At 36.5% G+C, this 23,106-nt stretch overlaps 1 protein-coding gene across 1 annotated transcript in view; it reads left to right on the top strand.

Annotated features, from left to right (window-relative positions):
- Positions 1-23,106, top strand: part of DISP1 (dispatched RND transporter family member 1) — a 64,175-nt gene that overhangs the window by 20,520 nt on the left and 20,549 nt on the right. Inside the window, exon 4 of the mRNA XM_030812825.1 lies at positions 21,438-21,467. Within this exon, the coding sequence (XP_030668685.1) occupies positions 21,438-21,467 (30 nt within the window). The remainder of the gene's footprint in view (positions 1-21,437; positions 21,468-23,106) is intronic.

Below are 23,106 nucleotides of genomic sequence, written 5' to 3'. Positions count from 1 at the left end.
ATTTTGATTTCACTGAAACCAGGATTTATTTTGACATTCCTTAAAGTAGTCAAATTAACTTTTTAAAAAGGGATAATGTTTATAAAATTTAAAATGTTCCAGGCTTGCTTGCCAAAGTAAGTCAGCTTGGCAGTCAGAGTGAAGGCCTATTTTTTAGAAAGACTTCTTTGAGAGAGTTCTTCTTTTATTATAAATGAACAGATTTTAGAGTGTGCTATGCCTCAAGGAATACATTGTACATTCTGTAATACATTTTAGAATATGAGCCTTGGTCATCTTTTACTTTAATAATGAACATCAGAAAACAATGCCCTCTTTATTTTATAAAACTAATTAATATAACATTTTGGAATGAAGCAAATATATTCTTTATCCCCTTTCCATATTCGTGCTAGTTGTTTAGCAGATACTGGAGAGTAAAGGGGAAAAAAAGAAATGCTTTAGGTTTTTTTCTTTTTGGTAAAAAAAAAAAAAAAAAATTCAAAACGTTGTAAAATATTTGGCAAACAGTGAGACTTTAAAAAAAAAACATTATTATGGATCAGTTACATGTCTAATGCCAGCAAAAAGGCACTTGTGATCTATTGCATCTTCTTTTCAAACTTAAATGGATTGTTAGGTGTAACTTAAAAGAATTTATAGAACTTAACATTTAAAGGACAATTTTGATTGCTGTAATATTCTGTGTTCTTTTCAGCAAAATTGACTCTACAAAATTGTCATTTTTTAAAACACAAACCAGATATTCAACTGATTACTTGGTATTTTGGAATTTGAAATAGAGCCTAAGGCCTGGGACCCATTCACAGTTCAATAAATATTTGTTGAATGAATGAATGATTACCAAAAAAAATTCTCAAAATACATCTTTTTCTGTAAAAAGTTAACAAAACTTGACAACAGCAAAAACCTCATGAAGTTAGATCGGTCACTGCCATCAAACAACTTATAGTCTAGAAGGAGAAGGATGATTTCAGCAAAATTAACCCAACTCTCTGAATGCCAAAATCAGGGTTTAGAGGGTTATGTGAGTCCTAAAGAGGGAGATGGAATCTTAGGAGAGCTAAAAGAAAGTGTCATAGGAGAGGGGAGGGGCTTTTCAAAAATGAACAAAAGGCTGGGCCAGGCTGGCTCACACCCATCATCCCAGCACTTGAAGAGGCCGAGGCAGGAGGATTACTTGAGCCCAGGAGTTCAAGACCAGCCTGGGCAACATAGTGAGATCGTGTTTATACTAAAAATAAATAAAATAAAATAAAATAAATGAACAAGAGTGCAACTGCCTGAAATATGGGAACAGGAGGCCTGGAGGTACCAGGAACATGGCAATAAGTGGTGATGGGCTGGGGTGGGGTGTGGGTGCTGGGGAATGCAAGCAGTCCCCTTTGTCTGGAGAAGTGCCGGAGCAGGCATCACAATACACTCTAGTTAGTCCAAGAAGATTGCTCCCATAAAATGAATTCTGAATGCTGTGTAATCTGTAAAGCTTTTTTTTTTTTTTTTTTTTTTTTTGGAAACAGTCTCGCTCTGTTGCCCAGGCTAGAGTGCAGTAGCGCAATCTCGGCTCACTGCAACCTGTGCCTCCCGGGTTCATGCAATTCTCCTGCCTCAGCCTCTCAAGTAGGTGGAACTACAGATGCATGCCACCATGCCCAGCTAATTTTTTTATTTTAGTAGGACGGGATTTCACCATGTTGGCCAGGCTGGTCTTGAACTCCTGACCTCAAGTGATCCACCCGCCTCGACCTCCCAAATTGTTGGGATTACAGGTGTGAGCCACAGTACCCAGCCTGAAGCATTTATTAAATACAGATAGTCTGCACCTTAGGGTTTGAGTTATGATTTGTTGCCATTACAGTAGTGCAGAAGCAATATGCATTCAGTAGAAACTGTACTTCCGATTTTGAATTTTGATCTTTTCCTGGGCCCAGGCCCAGTGTGCTTTCAGCTGTGTATGTTGATGGTGAGTACCCATACAACCCTTCTGTTTTTCACTTTAGTACCGTATTTAATAAATTACATGAGATATTCCATACTTTAGAGGAAGATGGTGAGGGGCCAGGAGACTGTGCCCCAGGGAGAGTCAGTCGGGGAATAACCTTTCTGTTGGCTCAACTCTGACCACCTTCAGGACATTTACCAATCTAGTGTAAGTAACTGTAAAGGAGTCAGTAGCTTATAAAACTGGTGGATGAACCCTCAGTTCCTAAATAAGACTTTTGTCTTTTCTTTGTTCATATGTATTTTTTTGAATCTTGAAAACAGAATAAAATGAAAGACTCCAAGACCAAATTTGATACCTTTATTCTATGTAAATATGCTGAGTTAGTTTAGTGAAATCAGTTTGTTTTCCCCATTTGAATGGTACAGGGTTCTAATAGTTACCAAATACTTTGAGATTCAAGCCTAATGCTTTCTACAGGAATGTAAGCAATTTACTGTTTCCAAGCACTATTTTGTTGTGCTAGTAAGAAGCAAGGATGGACAGTTAGTACATTCATTCCTTCGGACCCTATTTGTGTGTCTGTGGTCACTCAGGCCTGCCCACCTCCTCTTTCCTAAAACACTGCTTTCATTATGTCACTCCTCTGCTCAGAAATCTTCCGGTTTCCCCAAATTCCTTGACCTGACACTGAAAGTTTCCCTTTGACGGATGGAGTATGTGTTGTGGGTGAGGAAAGGGTACTTCATGGAGGAAGAGTCCCCTAGCCCTGGACAGGAAGGAACAAGGTGACAGATCTCAGAGCATATTACTGTGACGGATTTTCTCCCGAGCACTTCAGAAGTTTAGAAAGAAATCAGATTAATGACTGTCTTTGTTTCCACTTATACATAATGAGGAGCTAACAAGGTTATATATTCTGGATCTTTGTTTTTTAGGTATTAGTCTAGAACTTTGTTTTGTTTTGGTTGGTTTTTTTCATTAAAAAGTAATCCCTAATAAAGATTTATTTATGAAGTATTGTTTGATTGTTAAAATGTGTTTCTCCCTAATGCATAGGGTGAAACTCTACACTGAGCTCCAAATTGTACTGATTTTTTTTTAACCTCTTTACCCCTGACCTCCTTCCCCCAAAGCTTAAAATTCTCACTGAGCAACATCAGTGTTTGGTGAGTGTTTTGGCTTGCGGATTGTAGACTTCGTTCCAGTATTCCATGCTCTTAAGTTAGTTAAGTTTAATAAGATTTTTCTGGCTTTCTTAAGGGCTTTTCTTGGATCTCATATTAATGATTATTATTCACATCTTATTAAGAAAACTATATATTATACTCTTATTAAGCATGTTTTGTACAGGGCTCACAGCAACAGTCTGGCATGAAAAGGCTTGAGTTGAAGGGTAAGTACTTTATAATTTAGTGTAACTTTAAAATGTAACACATGGGACTGTGCTTTATAACCTCCAACTAAACCATGCAATTGTAACTTCATAGGCTAAGGAAGAATGTTTCCTTTTAACCAAAGCTACTTTTCAATCATTTAAAAGGATTTTGAATTAACCTATCGTCCTTTTCAGATTTCTAATTGCTGTAAACTATTTTCTTTACTATTGTAAAAAAAAAAAAAAAATAGGCATTCTTAGATTCCTCTTTTGGGGTGTGCATTATGTGGGAGGACCAGAGCCACATTATATTTTGACCTTTAGTACTGCTCTTTTCTTCTCCCCCTGATAAGTGGCAGAGAAAAATGTGTTTAAAAATGAATTTCCCAGGCCGGGCGCAGTGGCTCACGCCTGTAATCCCAGCTCTTTGGGAAGCCGAGGTGGGTGGATCACTTGAGGTCAGGAGTTCGAGACCAGCCTGACCAACATGGTGAAATCCCATCTCTACTAAAAATACAAAACTTAGCCAGGCGCGGTGGTGGACACCTGTAATTCCAGCTACTCGGGAGTCTGAGGCAGGAGAATCGCTTGAACCCAGGAGGTGGAGGTTGCAGTGAGCTGAGATTATGCCACTGCACTCCAGCCTGGCTGACAGAATGAGACTCTGTCTCAATAAAAACATAAAAAAGAAAATAAAGGGATTTCCCATACCCTGCTTCTTTCACCTTTCTAAAGGGCACCTAGCTGCCCTTTAACTAGTGGTCGGCTAGGCCTTGGAACTCATCTTAAGAAGAAATAATTAATAAGATGAAACGATACCTCAAGATCTCTCCCCCATTCCTGCCCAGTCTTAGATAACACAATTCCTTTCTTGTTTATGAAATAACAAATAGTATCATTTCTTGCTTTCTACTTAGGACCAGGCTATAGTAAGGGAAAAGTTTCTTTCTAACCTAAGTTGGAACTGAAGCTGTTACATGAAAATCTGATTTGTTCCAGCTTAGATTTGTTCCAGTTTATAGGATTTTTGAGTTCATATGGAATCAGTAGAGACCATGTACATTATGCAGAAAACCTATTTTTGAAGGTAACATCACGTAGAAATGCCTTCTTCGGTTTCTAATTGAGATAACTGTTAAGCAGATCCAATGAGTGTGCATTTTTGCTGTGTGGCATTACCATCAAATTGATATACTTAATTATCAGATATCTTTCTTTTACCAAAAAGTTTTGGTTGAGTTGGCACTGGGACTTATAAATACATGCACACAGCACATTTCTGTCATGGTTCACTGCAGTCTTTTAACACATCTTCTCAGCAATATTCTTAATGTTTCCAGCGGGAAATTTGTAAATTATTTAACCACTGAATTAGAGGTGTGTTGTTTTTTAGCTAATCAATAGCCATTGAATGCTTAAATGGGCTTTACAGTAGACAAAAGTAAAAGACAGCAAAGAAAATTAATCAGTAAGATTGCCCATAATCCATAGACATTTGAGCAGCTACTTTAGTCATTTTGAAACACATGCTTTATGTTTTCCCTTGGACTGGCATATTCCTGTCATTTATAAAAAGAATATACATTTGTAAATTTAAGGTGTGGACATTCATTATTGCAGGTAGAAATGGTTATAATCATCAATGTCTAGATATATCTGAAGAGAGGTAAATTCAACATGGTTTTAAATACGATTTTGTATTGCATAGTTTAGAAATTATATATTTTAGTCTTTGGTTAAACTAAGAGATTCTGTTTAAAAATCATGATTTAAAAGAAAAGCAATTCTTCATCATTGTGAATTAAGTCTTTAAAATTTAGATTATATTATAGAATATGCTTAACCAGAACATTATAAGTATCCCATAAAGGTTTCAAAATGGGAAAAGATGAACATTTTGAAGTCATATATTTCCTTTTCTCTCACCTGCAGATATATAGGCTTTGCATGAACATGTAACCAGCTATAGATGGCTTCTACATTAATGATGTCCTTGACTATATCAGGTCATATAAGCAATTAAGAATGTTTAGTTTTTTAATCAACATTGTAATTTAGATTGCATAATATTTAAATTTTTTCTAATTCTCATCACATTATTATCTCCTTTTAGTAATTTGTGATTTTTATAACAAAATTACCTTTCTAAGAATTTTAATAAATTTTATCATTACTATAAATTTTCCAAAATATTTTGTAATTATGAACACTTCCCTGAGCATAAATAATTTTTTAAAATTATGACACAGAACTTGATTTATGAACTGAACTTGTGTGACTAGTGAAGTAAGTGGACTTTAATGACATGAAATTGCAATTAAAATTTATAACAATAGTATTAGTGATTTTATTGAACCCTTACTATATGCCAGGCATTGTGCTATATTTTACATGCATTCTCTGATTTAATCCTGTAAACAACCCAAGGAATTCAGTGCTATTACTGTCATTTTCATTTTATAGATGAAGAAACTAAGCTTTGAAAAATTACTGTTGGCTGGGCACGGTGGCTCACACCTGTAATCCCAGCACTTTGGGAGGCCAAGACAGGTGGATCACCTGAGGTCAGGAGTTTGAGACCAGCCTGACCAACATGGAGAAACCCTGTCTCTACTAAAAATACAAAATTAGCCAGGCATGGTGGCACATGCCTGTAATCCCAGCTACTCAGGAGGCTGAGGCAGGAGGATCACTTGAACCTAGGAGGGGGAGGTTGCAGTGAACCTGAGATTGTGCCATTGCACTCCAGCCTGGGCAACAAGAGCAAAACTCTGTCTCAAAAAAAAAAAAAAAAAAAGAGCAGAAATTGTATCTTTTATTTTTTACTGTTCAATTTTAGGGTAGAGATGACAAAAGGAATGATTTAATAATGCTGAGAAAATAAAGGGCTGTCCTTAGGCAACCCTTCTTAGGAAAGATAGTAACACATCTTTTCCATCTCTCTGTCAAAGATGGTATCTAGAAGCAAGCCAAGATTATAGAAAGATTTAAGTTTTCCATATGAAAGGGCCAGATTTAAGGCCAGGAAGAAGGAATAGAAAGGGTGATTTGAACATTTATGACAACAGAGAGCCCTTGGATTCTACATATATAAGCCTTTTTCCTCCAAACTACTTCAACCTATGATGTAAGTCGGGTTCTGGGAAAACTTAGTAAGCTCAGTTGACTTGGCATTGAATGTGAGTTTGCTTTGTAAGAAAGATCTATATGCACAAGGAAAGCATACGGGAGTCTTGGTGTTCATGCATTTGTCCTGTTATGAAGTTGTTCTGAATGAACTGAAAGCCCCTTCGGGATCTTTATTCTAGACTATAATTTAGCATGTGCATACCATAGAGAATTATAGTTCTTATATTTGGTTTGGGGCCCATTTAATCCTCCAGTCTTTGACTGACTAGAATTGTTTTCAAGCTATAGATGCAAGAATAACCCTGTAAACCCATTCTCAAAAAGGGAATTAGGATTTTTTAAATGTATTCTGCCCTGGGACTTGCCTGTGTTAAAGCCAAAATAAAACAATGTGATTCTTTGAAAAGAACTGGTAGACACATCAATGGATATACTAGGAAAAATGAAACAAACTGCACAGCACACATAAAACTTCCATAAAGTCAAACCACTTGATAACTCAGTGGGCTCCTGACTTCCACTTAGTTCCCATTCTCAAATGGGGTCAGACTAAAATTCTTTTCTTCTTACAAGCCAAGAAACCATACGCAACTCCCCTTCAGGAAATGAGGAATCAGAAAATAGATCCCCGTTTTCCCACTATTCTCCTAGCCCATTTTCCCAAAACCTGGCTAACAAAATGGGCACCAGTTAACTGAGAGATTTCTGTTACCACTGTTGTAGTTCTAGAAAGACCATTAGACTCGGAATCTACGTTCATCCCCACTGTTAATTAAACCTCAGTGAATAACTGTTACTAGATGGCATGAAACTATAGCCCATACCAAGACGAATTTGGACGGTTCAGCCAGACTCTGGAAATTCAATCCCATAGCTGCACAAGTGTGCCATGATTAGCTATTATTCTCACAATATTGGGTGCTGTATATTTTGTGAAAATTAATTTTTAGATTTTTTTTCCCCCTTGAAACAGAGTTTTGGCTGGGCGTGGTGGCTCACGCCTGTAATCCTAGCACTTTGAGAGCCAGAGGCAGGTGGATCACCTGAGGTCAGGAGTTCAAGACCAGCCTGGCCAACATGGTGACACCCCGTTTCTACTAAAAATACAAAATTAGCCAGACATGTTGGCGCATGCCTGTAATCCCAGCTACTTGGGAGGCTGAGGCAGGAGAATCGCTTGAGCCTAGGAGGTAGAGGTTGCAGTGATCCAAGATCATGCCATTGCACTCCAGCCTGGGCAAAAAGAGTGAAACTTGGTCTCAAAAAAAAAAAAAATTACAAAGAAAAATTACAAGTATTGAAAAAAAATTTAATGCCTATCCAAAAACCATCTTAAAAAATACCACAAACTGGGAAAACTATTTGCCACAAGTGGGGATGTTTCCTAGCTTTAATTCAAGATTCTTATAAATAAATGAGAAACAAGTTGCAAGCCAACGTAACGTAGTAGTATGGTTACAATGGTGTGATATATAAGTAATGGCAAATATAATGGAACGTATGGCTACTAAAAATCATGTTTTCAGAAGATTTTAATTACATGGAAAATGCTAATCCAAAGTGATAATACTTTATGCATCTAGTGTGAGCCTAATTTTGTTTATATTTAATTTCTATATTTAGGCAAAAAGGAAAAAATATTCAGAGAAAATAGATCAAAAAGAGTTACAATGTTTTATCTGTGTAGTAAGAATATGGGTGACTGTGTAATTTTCTGCATTTTCTTAGGCTTCAGGAAAATGAATGTGTTAGTTTTATAATCAGAAAACAAACCAACATTAATACAGAAAATATGTTCCTCAGTAAAGCTTTCCTCTTCCTTTAAAAATTAAAGTTCATATTTTAGAATAGACAAAACATTAAGTGAAAAAGTCTACTAAAGGAAAATTTTTAGAGTGAAAAAAGAGGGGTGTATATTGCCTTTCTGAGATAGTAAATGAGAAACTCAGGAAAAGTACTTTGAGAAATTTTTAAATACCCCTTTTAACTTGAGCACTCTTTCATATTTGCTCTTCTGATAAAACTCACTCGGTTGGTAAACTAGACGATTCCTGAGCAATCTCAACATGACCATCTTTAGTAACCTGGCATTATTTCCTACAGTGTGACATGCACCAACACGGATGTGTTATTGGTGTCACCCGTTCATCAATCTCCATTCATCTAAGGCAGACAGATAGGGAATTCTGCCCTGTCTTCCTAGCAAGCATTTTTGAGCTCTTTTTTTTTTATTAAGCCATTTATCTAGTCATTTAAAAAGTCTGTCTCTAGCCATTCACATAAAGAGCCCGCATTATTTTTCAAAGCATTTTAAAATACTAGTTCTTGCCTACCTTATGAGGGGATCATTTTTATTGCCTATTCACGTGAAATATTTTAACATCGAATTTTGATTACAGGAACCTGGCTCACCAGCTTTAGCCATGCCAGAGTGTTGAAATACTTTAGGAGACTAAAATATGTGGTGATTTGAATTATCTAAAATTCCACAGGAAAATACAATGGAATTTCACAGCAGGAAAGGACCTTAGAAATAATTTAATCTAACTCTCCTTATTTTACAGAGGAGATTGAAGCCAAAGAGGTTAAAACCCAAGATTAACACCCAGTTTGAAACTGGTCCTCTGATTTCTCATTGCCGTCTTTTAAAAAATACATTATACTTAGAATTTGTTTCTAAAAGTTGTCACATAGTATTTGGGTGTCACTGGCATATATAATAGATTCTGGAGTTGCAAACAGAATCTGTACCATGACAAATTGAATACAATGAATTTAAAGTTTTCCCTGGTTGCCCTAGTGCCAAAGTGTAACAAGGACATTACTACAGTTTGAGATCATGCAGCCCCAGCATGTTGGGGCTTTCCCTATTTTTCTTCAGAAAAGTCTCATTATTTCCTCAGTTTAATTATTTTAAGTTTAGTTGATTTTTTTTTCTTTTCTAATCTTAGATTTTGAGAAGAAAACCTTCTAAATCGGTATTATTTTTATTAACGCTGACTGTTAGAGTTTTGCTTTGACCCTTATTAAAGCTTTTGACAATGATTTGAGTTACACAAATTTAAATTTTAAGTTAGAGATTAAGCATGAGAAAGTTTAGATCAGGAAGAAAAATCAATTTAACTATATATTTCTGTCCTTAAAAGCATAGCTAAAGAATTTCTATAGAAGTTTGAGGGAACTGTCTCTCCTCCTGGCCTGTAAAATGAAGATATCACAACAGCTGCAAGGTATTGGTTACACCGTTGGAATTCATTTTGATACACTGGATTTTTTATTATTTTTTTAACCCCCCACCACCCAAGTTTTTTTTTGATAGCAGGTGTGACTTTTAACCTTCCAAACTCAACCTTGTACAATACTGAGTAATTTTGTAGGGACACAATGATCCAAGATATGTGGGAAATGAACTTAAGAAAGATTAATAATGTTTCTGTAATTTTAAGCTCAAGTAACAGTTCTTACATTGAACACAATGCAGACAAACTACAAATTGAAACTAAGCAAATGTTGGAGGAAAAGAGAATCTGCACATTGATGAATTATGATTGTGTTTATACTTTTGATCTGTGGTCTCATTGATGAAGGCCTTGTCCTGTTAATAAATGAGCAAATTTGAGATGGGATCTTAGATATAAAATACATAATTTGAACTTACTTTCAGAAATGCAAACGTACCATCACTGAGGTTATAATTAACACACCAACTCTTTATGCAATTTGTATAGTTTATAGTGAAAATGCGGAAAGGTTTTAGTATTTTATGTAAGATCCATAAAATTTTGAAAGAGAAATGTGTGTGTATCTTAATGAAGGTAATAAAATATATTTGTTGAATTAGGCTTAATGTAAGTTCCAAAATGTACTTATAAAACCGTACCCTCAAACTGTAGACTAATCTTTTGAACAACTTATTTGTGTTGTAACTCAAATTATCACTAACTTCACTTCAGTAGGCACTGATATTATTTTCAATTATAGTTTGAGGCACTTCTAATTGTACTTACATAATTATATAAAATATTAAATAATAGTGAATACAGAAATATGTTATAACATGCATAGGATATATAAACTTTGGTTTATCCAAAATGTCACCAGAATTATTTTCTTATAATATCATATATATTTATGACAATAGATGCTTATAATTTTGATTCACATATTGATAAGATTGTCAGAGGCTTTCTAAATTATTTAAAGATTATTTTTCTCTTTTTTTCTCTTTATTCTAGGTCACTGCAGTAGCTCCTAACCTGCTCTCCTTCCCTTTAGCGTTTCCCCTAGCTAATTCATCCTGCACATTACTACCAAATCAGTCCTCTGAAAATAGTGTTTTTATCCTATCAGTTGTTACTCAAGAAACTTTAGCCACTTCCTATTTCTATTATCCACTTCAATCTCTTGCTTCCCCTCAAACAACCCCTAATCCAGTAAGTTGTGATCCTCACTATTCCTTCATAGTAAATCCTCACCGACTTTGCTTATAGGTGTTGACACAAGGTTTTGTTTCCTTTCCCTCTGCTTTCTGTTTCTCTATCTGAAACCTACTTATGTCAAACCTTAATTCTAATTCTGTTTCTTAGGTCAAGTTTCAGGCGCTATTTTGGACTACTCTGGTCCAATATTACCTTCCTATTCCCCATTCACTTAATGTTTGTACTATACCTATATGTTATAATTACTTTCATGTATTGTTCTCTAATTGTTTCTTGTCTGGAGGTTATGTTTTCCTGGCAAATTGTCCAAGACAGTGGTTCAAGCTCTGACTGTGTAGTCTCTATTTCAAGACCTACTGAACCAGATCCCTGGGGAGGGGGTTGGAAATCTCTAGTTTTAGTAAGCTACCCAGGTGATTCCAGTGGTCATCAAATTACTTGGTGTCACTTAAACTGGCAGTGAATTAAACAGAATTAACTATAGATTGTATTAAATGTATTTTAAGTTTTTGGAAATGTAAGATCTTTGTATAATGTTACTTCTTTTCATCTAAATTAGAGTTAGCCAGGACGCTCCATTCTCCCCAAATTATGTAGAAGTGAGAAATTTTCAAATAAAATGTTTCTATCACATATACATAAATCAATACATATGCAATTACCCTCTATAAAAATTCAGTTCACTTTCTAATTATTCAACTAATTTATGAACATATGCTCATGAGGAATTCAAAAATGCAAAATGAAACTCACTTTTGATTCTTTTCCTAATCCTTTTCTTTCCTCTCTGGTAAACAGGTCTATTGATTTGCCAAGTTCCCTTCTGAGCTTCTAAAATACATTTATGTATTTTGTATTTAGTTTTCTTTTTTCATGTGAATACAGTATGAGTTGTTTTGAAACTTATTATTTTGTTTTAAAATTCTTTCCATATCAGTATATGTGTATGTATATGTTTGTATATGAATGTGTACTCACATTGTGTAGTGAACCATTACATGGATGTGCTGCCATTTATTTAAGAATCTTCTTATTAATAAGTGAACATTAAGGTTATTTAAGAATCTTCTTAATAAGTGAACATTAAGGTTGCTCTCACTTATTTTCCTTATTATAAGCTACACTTCAGTGGACATCCTTGCATATGCCCTCTTGTGCACAAGTGCCATTTGCTTTTGATTGGGAAGCTCTTCCCATTTCTGCATTCCTTTTCATTTTTAGTTCACAAGCAATACCTCATAGCCGGCATCAGTGTGCAGCTTTTCGTTTTCAGTGTGTGGCCAATAAAGCACAGGATCAAGTCAAGATATCTGCATTCTAGACCTGGTTCTGCCATTGACTCGCTCTATGATCTTGGATCCTTTTCTCCTTTGTTTCATAAAGGTGTTAAGTGGGATGACTTTTAGGTTTCTTACAGTTCTGACAGTCTCTTATTCTAATTAGGCTTGTGGGTATGACAACATCGATTTTTATGTTATATTCAGCTAGTAGCAAGAATCAGTTGATCTTGTTAAGTAAATCATAAAAGCGTACAGTGCTGACGAATAAAGGGACCTTATGCTTTACTCTAAATGAGTCTTTGCATTACTCCTAACTGATGTTTGAATGCCATTTTTGGATGAAAAAATAACAAAGTGGTAGTAGTACCTTTTTTCTCTTGGATAATTCTCAACAGTTTATAGAAATCTGTTACACACACCAGCTCATTTTAAAGTATTTTCTCTTTCTCACAAATCCTGAGTCATTAAAAGAATTGCTCAAGATCATCAAGATCATTCAACTAATCAGTTTCAGGGTCCAGACTTTAACTTCACATCTTTTGATTTCTAAGTTCACTATTCTCTTAAAGAGAAAAAAGTATTTTTTTATACTCAAAATAGTTATTCAATATATGCTACATTTCTTTTTTGAACATTTATAAAGTATGTAGTATTTATAAGGTGCTCTTTAAATGTTAGTCCTGCCATTCCCAGCCTTTCTCTCGTGCCTCCTAGTTTATTTTGTATAGAAGCTGGCACTTTGTTCAGTTTTAACAGTTCTAGACATCAAGATGACCAACACTTCTGAGTCAGCATCTCGTAAGCATTTAGGAAATGCATCACACAAGTAGTTGTGGTTTTTGTTATCCTTAAAATCACTTGACAGAGACCATAAACATTGAGCTCTGGTGCATGAAAAATGGGTTAGAGGCCAAGCTTAGCTTGTCTGCAGGGTATCTGTTTCATCTTCATGATAGAACCCAAGTGTGCCAGTGATGTTTCATGGAAATACTTAATATGAAGAATGGCTTTGTTTTTGTTGGGAATCTTTTAAAGAATGCTCATCAAAGTGCGGATTTTTTTTATTTTCAAATATTTTCTTCCTAACTTACCAGTGCTGAACTGAAGTTACTACTTGCAGAATAGCCTCTCACAGAAAGACAGTATGATACAATCCAATGTGACTTTTGAGGTTAAAATGTGCTACTTACAGCACTTTTTTGCTTAAAAATTTGATTACTACCATAAAGCTGAAAGTGTGTTTTCTTCATGGTGTGATCTTGCCTCACAGCAGCACTGACCTCCTGGGCTCAAGCAATCCTCCCTTCTCAGCCTCCTGAGTAGCTGGGACTACAGGTGCATGCCACCACGCCAGCTAATTTTTTAATTTTTTATAGAGATAGGGGCTCACTATCATGCCCAGGCCGGTCTTGAACTCCTGGGCTCAAGCGATCCTCCCACCTGGGCCTCCCAAAGTACTGACATTTGCAGGCGTGAGTTACCACACCCGCCTGAGACTATCCCTTTGTAAGTTGTGGTGTTAATTCTGCAGTTATGTCTAGAATAGAATTCTCTAGACTGATGGGAAAGTTTTTGTATTTCAGTATTCTCATTTCCTTTACAAGCTCCCCTTCTCTTTCCAAAAATTATTAAAAGAGAAAAACGGTGAGCAAAACAAAGAAACAGATGATTTGGAGCTTTTCCACATGTTTTGTTTCTTAACTTTACCCCTTTCACACTCCTTTTTTTCTATTACCTTTTTTAAAAATTTCCCTTGCCTCTCTGTACCCTATTATCTTGATTACTCTGCTTGGTACCTCCCACTCTCCCTCTTTTTGAGAACTTTACAGTCTCATCAGTTGTCCTCTTGACCGATACATGTACACATACTACAGTTCACTGGTCATCAGAGTACTGTAGCCAAGGTTCTCAGCTGCTGTTCCAGTTCTCAAGTGTGAAGTGCCAAGGGCAATTTATTACTAATTATGAGAACCCCAGTTTGTACTTGCTTTGCTTTTTTAAAAAACAGATATGAGCTTAGCCCTCAAATAATGTCACTGTCACTCGCACACAGAAATGCTTTCTTGAGTGGAAGAGAAAGAATGACACTGCAGCTTGTGGACTGTCTGAGGACCCAAGCTTATCTGCACTACAGCCTGTGGGAGAGTGTGGTGGGACACGCAAATGTCATCTTTCCTTGGGCCTTTTCCCAGCAGAAAAAAAGGCTAAAAGTCTAATCAAAGAATAGGAAAATGTTCCCACTGAAGATTATTGTTGCTTATTTGGGTTTGTTTTTATTAAAAGGCGAATGCTGGAAAAAGATAGTTTCTCTCTCTGAGGTTAGATTTGTTTGTTTTTACTAGTTATTTATCAACACAAGACTGAAGTTAGGGTGAAAGTCATTCGCAGGTTTTATTAGGTAGATATTAAAAGTAGCAAATCCAAAGGATTTTACAAATGGAGGAAGACTGCTTTTGATCTATGAAAGCGTGTGGTAGACTCCCTTGCTAGCCTCCTTTCACAGGTGTTTCTGGTAAGAGATTGCAAAAGCAGAATTAAAGAAGGCAGCACTGTAAATCAAACAGGTTTCATGTTTTACCTGTAGTGTGGTTTGGGTGTTTCCATCATCTGTTTGTCACGTCCATTAGTATAGAAACTTCAGAGGGATCTAATGTTTTCCCAGGAGTTTTCTTTGTGGTAACCTCAATTTTTCTTTTCCAACTGATGTTAACAGTCTCTGCTTACTGTCTCAAATTTTTTTAACATAAAATGAAATCTTTACTCAAGCAGAAAGACTATGATGAATCTATAGTTGCTTCTCTCCAGGGAGTAAATTAGTCATAGATCCATGAATTTCTATTTAGTTAAAAGAGAAAGTTAGTGGCAGAGAGAGGGTTTACATTTGTTACAACCCAAATGTCTGTAGCAAAGTACCATTTCTTTGCTCAGTACATGTTCCAGAATTATGGCTGCGAGGATAATTTTAGTTCTAAAGATAGCAAAATCTCCTAATTTCTCCTGGAAATTCAAGATGCACTTTTAAGGATGCATAAGTGAAAAGCTGGGATTGAAAAATTAAGATTTTTATATACAAGTGATTTGCTTCCTTGTCCAGTGCCTTACTCTCTGGAAAAACACATTTGCTTTCATAGCTCATTAATAGTTTCATCACTGGTGTTCAGATAGCATATTCTTTTTTTTTGAGACGGAGTTTCGCTCTTGTTGCCCAGGCTGGAGTACAATGGCGCGATCTCGGTTCACCGCAACCTCTGCCTCCCAGGTTGAAGTGATTCTCCTGCCTCAGCCTCCTGAGTAGCTGGGATTACATGCATGCACCACCATGCCCGGCTAATTTTTGTATGTTTTTTTTTAGCAGAGATGGGGTTTCTCCTTGTTGGTCAGGCTGCTCTTGAACTCCCGACCTCAGGTGATCCACCCGCCCTGGCCTCTCAAAGTGCTGGGATTACAGGCGTGAGCCACCGTGCCCAGTCAGCGTATTCTTTTTTTTTTTTTTTTTCCAAAGAGGGCTGACAAATATGTTTTATTTGTTAAGGACTTAGTTGTCTTTTCTTGGAAAGGCTTAATTACAAATATTTTTTGTCTGACTCCCATAACTTTACATGTACTTCTTAGATTACTTGTCTCTATATTTTTATGATGTCATTGTCATTTTCTTTTTTTCTTTCTTTTTTTTCGAAATTCTTTTTTTTAATTATACTTTAAGTTTTAGGGTACATGTGCACAACCTGCAGGTTTGTTACATATGTATACATGTGCCATGTTGGTGTGCTGCACCCATTAACTCATCATTTAACATTAGATATATCTCCTAATGCTATCCCTCCCCTCTCCCCCCACCCCACAACAGGCCCCGGTGTGTGATGTTCCCGTTTCTGTGTCCATGTGTTCTCATTGTTCAATTCCCACCTATGAGTGAGAACATGCGGTGTTTGGTTTTTTGTCCTTGTGATAGTTTGCTGAGAATGATGGTTTCCAGCTTCATCCATGTTCTTACAAAGGACATGAACTCATCATTTTTTATGGCTGCATAGTATTCCATGGTGTATATGGACCACATTTTCTTGATCTAGTCTGTCATTGTTGGACATTTGGGTTGGTTCCAAGTCTTTGCTATTGTGAACAGTGCCGCAATAAACATACGTGTGCATGTGTCTTTATAGCAGCATGATTTATAGTCCTTTGGGTATATACCCAGTAATGGAATGGCTGGGTCAAATGGTATTTCTAGTTCTAGATCCCTGAGGAATCGCCACACTGACTTCCACAACGGTTGAACTAGTTCACAGTCCCACCAACAGTGTAAAAGTGTTCCTATTTGTCCACATCCTCTCCAGCACCTGTTGTTTCCTGACTTTTTAATGATCGCCATTCTAACTGGTGTGAGATGATATCTCATCGTGGTTTTGGTTTGCATTTCTCTGATGGCCAGTGATGATGAGCATTTCTTCATGTGTCTGTTGGCTGCATAAATGTCTTCTTTTGAGAAGTGTCTGTTCATATCCTTTGCCCACTTTTTGATGGGGTTGTTTTTTTCTTGTAGATTTGTTTGAGTTCCTTGTAGATTCTGGATATTAGCCCTTTGTCAGATGAGTAGATTGCAAACATTTTCTCCCATTCTGTAGGTTGCCTGTTCACTCTGATGGTAGTTTCTTTTGCTGTGCAGAAGCTCTTTAGTATAATTAGATCCCACTTGTCAATTTGGGCTTTTGTTGCCATTGCTTTTGGTGTTTTAGACATGAAGTCTTTGCCCATGCCTATGTCCTGAATGGTATTGCCTAGGTTTTCTTCTAGGGTTTTTGTGGTTTTAGGTCTAACATTTAAGTCTTTAATCCATCTTGAATTAATTTTTGTATAAGGTGTAAGGAAGGGATCCAGTTTCAGCTTTCTACATATGGCTAGCCGGTTTTCCCAGCACCGTTTATTAAATAGGGAATAGTTTCCCCATTGCTTGTTTTTGTCAGGTTTGTCAAAGATCAGATAGTTGTAGATATGCAGCATCATTTCTGAGGGCTCTGTTCTGTTCCATTGGTCTATGTCTCTGTTTTGGTACCAGTACCATGCTGTTTTGGTTACTGTAGCCTTGTAGTATAGTTTGAAGTCAGGTAGCACGATGCCTCCAGCTTTGTTCTTTTGGCTTAGGATTGACTTGGCAATGCAGGCTCTTTTTTGGTTCCATATGAACTTTAAAGTAGTTTTTTCCAATTCTGTGAAGAAAGTCATTGGTAGCTTGATGGGGATGGCATTGAATCTATAAATTACCTTGGGCTAAAATCAATATATAAGCTGGGCACAGTGGCTCACGCCTGTAATCTCAGCACTTTGGGAGGCTGGGCAAGAGTGTCGCTTGAGCCCAGGAGTTTAAGACCAGCCTAGGCGGCATAGGGAGACCCCACATCTACAAATAAAAAATCTAAAAAATTAACTGGGTGTCATGGCGCACGCCTGTGGTCCCAACTACTGAGGAGGCTGAGGTGGGAGGATTACTTGAGCCCAGGAAATTGAGACCCTAGTGAGCTGGCCCACTGCACTCCAGCCTGGGTTACAGAGCAAGACCTTGTCTCAAAAAAAAGAATTTAAATTAAAAAAATTTTTTTTTTTTTTTGAGACGGACTCTTGAGTTGTAGTGATGGTTGCATAACTCATGAAAGTACTAAAAACATGGAACTGTACACTTTAATTGGGTGAATTATATGGTGTATGAATTATATTTCGATAAAACTCATTGAAAAATCAATATGTAATTGTATTTGAAAATACAGGTTTTGGGGGTTTTTGGTCTTTTGTAGATTCACCAGAAAAACTAAGTGTGCTTCATGGCTTCTTCAGATGTGAACGTGTTCACTGAAAGCCCAGTCTGTGTAAAGCTGCTGAGCCATCACCAGCTCACTGGAGTGGCCCTGCGCTCCGTCCCTCTATGCACACTTGGATGGCCCTGGCCAGCTGAATGCTGCAGGTCAAGAGGCTGCTGTCTCCTACAGCCACACACTTTTGCTCCCAGCATTTGACAAGTGTGCTTACCAAACCTATGCATGCCAGTTGGCTTGTTTTGGTAATTATGTTATCTGATTAAATTTTTTAGTTCACTTATATATAGATTCTAAAAGAAAAAGTTGTTTTCATGAAAAGAAAATTGTAGCCTTAGGAAAAAAAAGGTTAATTGCTACAAAAAAATTTTACTGTTGAATTAGGCATAGAAGAGAAAATTGTAAAAGATTTGGGAAAAAATCATCAAAATTTAGTTGTGTATTGTAGTCAGTATATCCAGGATACTCACAAGTATCCAAAGTCCTCAAAAACTCAGTCATAGACAATGCAGCAGGTCTATGGTTTATGTAAGAACAGATTGACATTTATGTTTAAGTTACTATTAGATATTTAAGGAATGTATGTAGAACTTCAAAAACTGTTTCTCTTTAATTAACCTTTCTGATTAACCAATAAACTAATGGTTCCTGCAGCATTGAACAGAGAGCCTATACTATAGTACACAGAGGCACAAAGAGAAACTTACAAAGTTTAGTAAAATGTTGAAAGAGTTTAGGATTGACAAATAGGAATGGGCTGATGTAACAAAGTGTGTGTGTGTGCGTGTGTGTGTGTGTGTGTGTGTGTTTAAGAGAGAAAGAGAAACAAAACAAAATGTACCTGTGTTAATATTTATGTCCCTAGCTTCTTGCTTTTTTAATTCATTGTCTACTGATTTCAAAGCTGTTGAGTATGAGAAAAGTCATGAAAGATCCCCATTCATTAATCCAACACACACTGATCTGACATCCACAAAGGACCATACGTTATACTAGTTATGGAGATATGAATACAAATAAGATATGGTTCCTTTTTATGTATCTAATGTCTTTTTTTAGATTTTTTAAAAAATGAATTATCTTTACTGTACGTATATAAAAAGAATGCATTTTTGGTATCCTTTATAATGCTGTAAATATTCAGTCTCATCTTTTTTCTTAAAGCAACAAGTTCTCGGCCGGGCACAGTGGCTCAGACCTGTAATCCCAGCACTTTGGGAGGCCCAGGCGGGTAGGAGGTCAGGAGTTCGAGGCCAGCCTGGCCAACATGGTGAAACCCCATCTCTACTAAAAATGCAAACATTAGCTGGGCTTGGTGGTGTGCACCTGTAGTCCCAACTACCCAGGTGGCTGAGGCAGGAGGATCACTGGAACCCGAGAGGCAGAGGCTGCAGTGAGCTGAGATCGTGCCACTGCACTCCAGCCTGGGCGACAGAGCAAGACTGTCTCAAAACAACAACAACAACAAAAACGACTTCTCTTATGCTGTTCTTAGTGGAAACTCAGCCTTTCAGTTCCACATCTGCCAAAAGAAAAGACAATTATTTTCTGTATAAAGATTAATACTTTATCTTTGCCCTATGGGCTTTTCATCCTTGGTTTTACAGACAAATACTCACAGGACAGAGAGCAGCAAATTAGGTATCAAGAGACTTGAGTTCTCACTACAGCTCCACTATTAAGATGCTGAGAGACCAGAGGCAAACTGAGGCCCATCTCTAAAAATGAGGCTGCAGTGGAATTGGAATATATATTCCCTAAAATTCTTTTCAGTGCTTGCAACTTCTGAGATTGTTCCATCTCCTTGGTTTTAATATTTTAATGGGCTTAGAATCCATAACGAGGGCATGTAAATAAAGCTTGAAATTTAGAACACATGCATCTTTTGTATCAACAGTTTAATACAAAATGCATTCTAGAATGTTAGCTCTGTGTAGTTGGGAACCCTGTTTGTCTCGTTCATGGGTATACTAGTCATTAGATAAATGTTTCTTTTTAAGAGTGGGTACATGTATCTGGGTGAGAAATGTAAATGGAGAGAGAAAATAGGAAAGAGAAGGAAAGGATCTTAAGAAATTCCAAGGTAGGGTTCCAACTATTGGAAGAGTAATAGCTTAAAGTAGAAAGTTTGGAGGACAGGTTTTTACATTTTGTTTTGTTTCTCCAAGTATGGTGTAGTCTGGTGAAAGATTTCATTTTAAGAAAGAGTATGTAGCTAGGCAATTCAATTATTCAGTCAGCAAATATTTATATATCCTCAGTAAATTAGTATAGTGGTTCCTAAACTTTGGGTCACGCAACCCCTTTACAGTTTCAAAAATTGTTGAGAACCTTCAAAGAGTTTTTGTTTATGTGTTTAGCTGATATGTACCGTATCAGAATCGGAACTGACAAATATTAAATTATGAAACTCGTTAAAAATAATAAGCCCATTACATGTTAGCATAAATAACACATTTTGTGAATAATAATTACATTTTTCAAAACAAAAAAGTTTAGCAAGATAAGTATCATTGTTTTACATTTTTGCAAATCTCTTTGACATGTGGCTTACTAAAAGATAGCAAGATTCTCATATTTGTTCTGTAATCTATGGCGATATGCCATTTGGTTGAAATATATGAAGTATATGAAGAAAATCTGGCTTTACACAGATCTATAGTTGGAAAAGGGAGGTCTCACAAACCCCATGAAAGGGTCTCAGGAACTCCCAGCTGTCTTTAGACCACACTGTGATAACCAGGGTACTTCTGTTTGTTCAACAAATATTTATTAAATGCTTTCCAGTAAATAGGAAAAAAATAATCTGATAGGAATACAAAGTTTGGAGATTGAGACTTAGTTTGGAGTTTCTTTAGCAAACTTATCCTATATCTGGGAGGCAAAGTACAAAGGATGGGTGGGAATAATAAAACAGAGTATGGGAAAGAGCTGATTGGAAATACAAGGCCATATCTGTTGAAGTAGATTGTGAAGTTAGATATTAAGAAATTGAAAAATGGAGAAGCAGCTGGTATCGTGAGGAGGGAATAGAATACCTAAAATAAGGTATTAATATCCTATTTTTTTAAGTGTTAGGATCTTTGCTACGTAAGGAAGCAGCTTAGATTGGAGACTTAGGGATGTGGATTCCTGTTATGAGAGAGAAGACTGAACCTGGTAGCTGTAGATCTCGGAGAAGAATATTGTACAGTGTGAGTATGATTCCATCAGGAGAGGGTGATACAGAGTCTGGGAAGGTTCTGCCTCCTGTCTAGCCACTTGAGCTGTCTCTACTAGTATGTAAAGTAGCCAATATTCATTGTTTAAAATCTCTCAAATAGATTGCCTTTTTTAACGCTTCCAGGATTCTTTGTAATAGAAATAACAAGTAAAATGTTCAATACATATGTAAAGCCTTTGTTTATGTTATGATGCTTTGTTTTTGGTCATTTTTCCTTTGCTTTTTTTTTTTTTTTTTTTCAGACCATCCAGACCTTTCAAGTTTCCAAAAAGGTAAAGTAATCTGGGTCATCTTATTAAATAATAAACTTACCTGCATGCTTTTTCCAGTCTAGTATTTTCTCCATATTTTGCTGTTCTTTTCACTTTGCTCATTCATATTTTTATGAAAGAAAAAGAAATGTTCCATGAGTTGGCTGCTTGAGGAATTCCATATCTCCAAAAGTGGCTTTAATCTTAAGGTAGATTTCTAACCCTATTAAATTCTATTTGTGTCTAGGGCTAGGTGCAGTGGCTCATGGTTATAATCCTAGCACTTTGGGAAGCCAAGGTGGGTAGATCACCTGAGGTCGGGAGTTTGGGACCAGCCTGGCCAACATAGCAAAACTCCATCTCTACCAAAAATACAAAAATTAGCCAGGCATGGTGGCATGTGCCTTTAGTTCCAGCTACTCAGGAGGCTGAGGCAGGAGAATCGCTTGAACCTGGGAGGTGGCAGTTGCAGTGAGCCAAGTTTGTGCTGCTGTACTCCAGCCTGGGGGACAGAGTAAGACTCCATCTCAAAAAAAAAAATTATATTTGTGTGTAAACATTTATATATGTTTATTTATTTTGCATTCCTTCCTGCAATGGATTGGCTTCTCAGTGGCTTACTTGATCTGCCAACTACCATAACTTGAATTCATGGCAATTTATTTCAGAGGGGTTGTCTTTCTTTTTAAAAATCTTGTTACCAATGGAAGTATTCTTTTATGTTGAAATGTTTAAGGCTTATCTTTCAATAGAGAAAATTTTAACTAGATAAGAGTTCCTAAAAAAAGCATTTTCTCATCAGATGTTCTTACATATTGTAATTCCAGATACAATGTCATTACACTTAAGAAATTCTAAGTGATCTTTGAAATTCAGTTGCCGAAGAAGCTCAGATGCTGATAACACTGAAGCCTGCCTCAAGGGAGTTATCCTCTCTTTGAAGCGAAATTACTACATAGATATTAATTAGTAAACTCTCCATTTCAAAAAATATATATTTTTAAAATTGTGGTAAAATATACATAATAGGCCAGGCACAGTGGCTCACACCTGTAATCCCAGCACTTTGGGAGGCTGAGGTGGGCAGATCACTTGAGGTCAGGAGTTTAAGACCAGCCAAGGCAACATGGGGACACCTGTGTCTACAAAAAAAATACATAAAGTTAGCCAAGTGTTGTGGTTTGCACCTGTAGTCCCAGCTACTCAGAAGACTATGGTTGGAGGACCTCTTGAGCTTAGGAAGCAGAGTTTGTACTTAGCTGAAATACACCACTACACTGGGTGACAGAGCCAGACTCTGTCTCAAAAAAAAAAAAAAATATATATATATATATATATACATAGAGAGAGAGAGAGAGAGAGAGAGCATTCTTATATATGTTATATATAACATAGGTTTATATGTTATATATAACAGGTTTATATGATAGTTATAACATGTTGACATACTTTAAATGTTATAACATGTTTATATGTTATATGCATTGTATATATAACATGTTTATATTTGTTGTACATATAACATATATGTTGCCTTTTAACAATTTTTAAGAGTACAGTTCATTGGCATTATGTACATTCATATTGTTGTATAACCATCACCACCATCCATTTCCAGAACTTTTTTTCTGTTGTAAAACTGAAATTCTGTACCCATTAT

Source organism: Nomascus leucogenys, chromosome 5 (genome assembly GCF_006542625.1).
Source record: "Nomascus leucogenys isolate Asia chromosome 5, Asia_NLE_v1, whole genome shotgun sequence".
In the NCBI taxonomy this organism is placed as follows: domain Eukaryota; kingdom Metazoa; phylum Chordata; class Mammalia; order Primates; family Hylobatidae; genus Nomascus; species Nomascus leucogenys.
The sequence above is the reverse complement of the archived record's forward strand: the minus strand, read 5'-3'. Positions and strand labels throughout refer to the sequence as shown.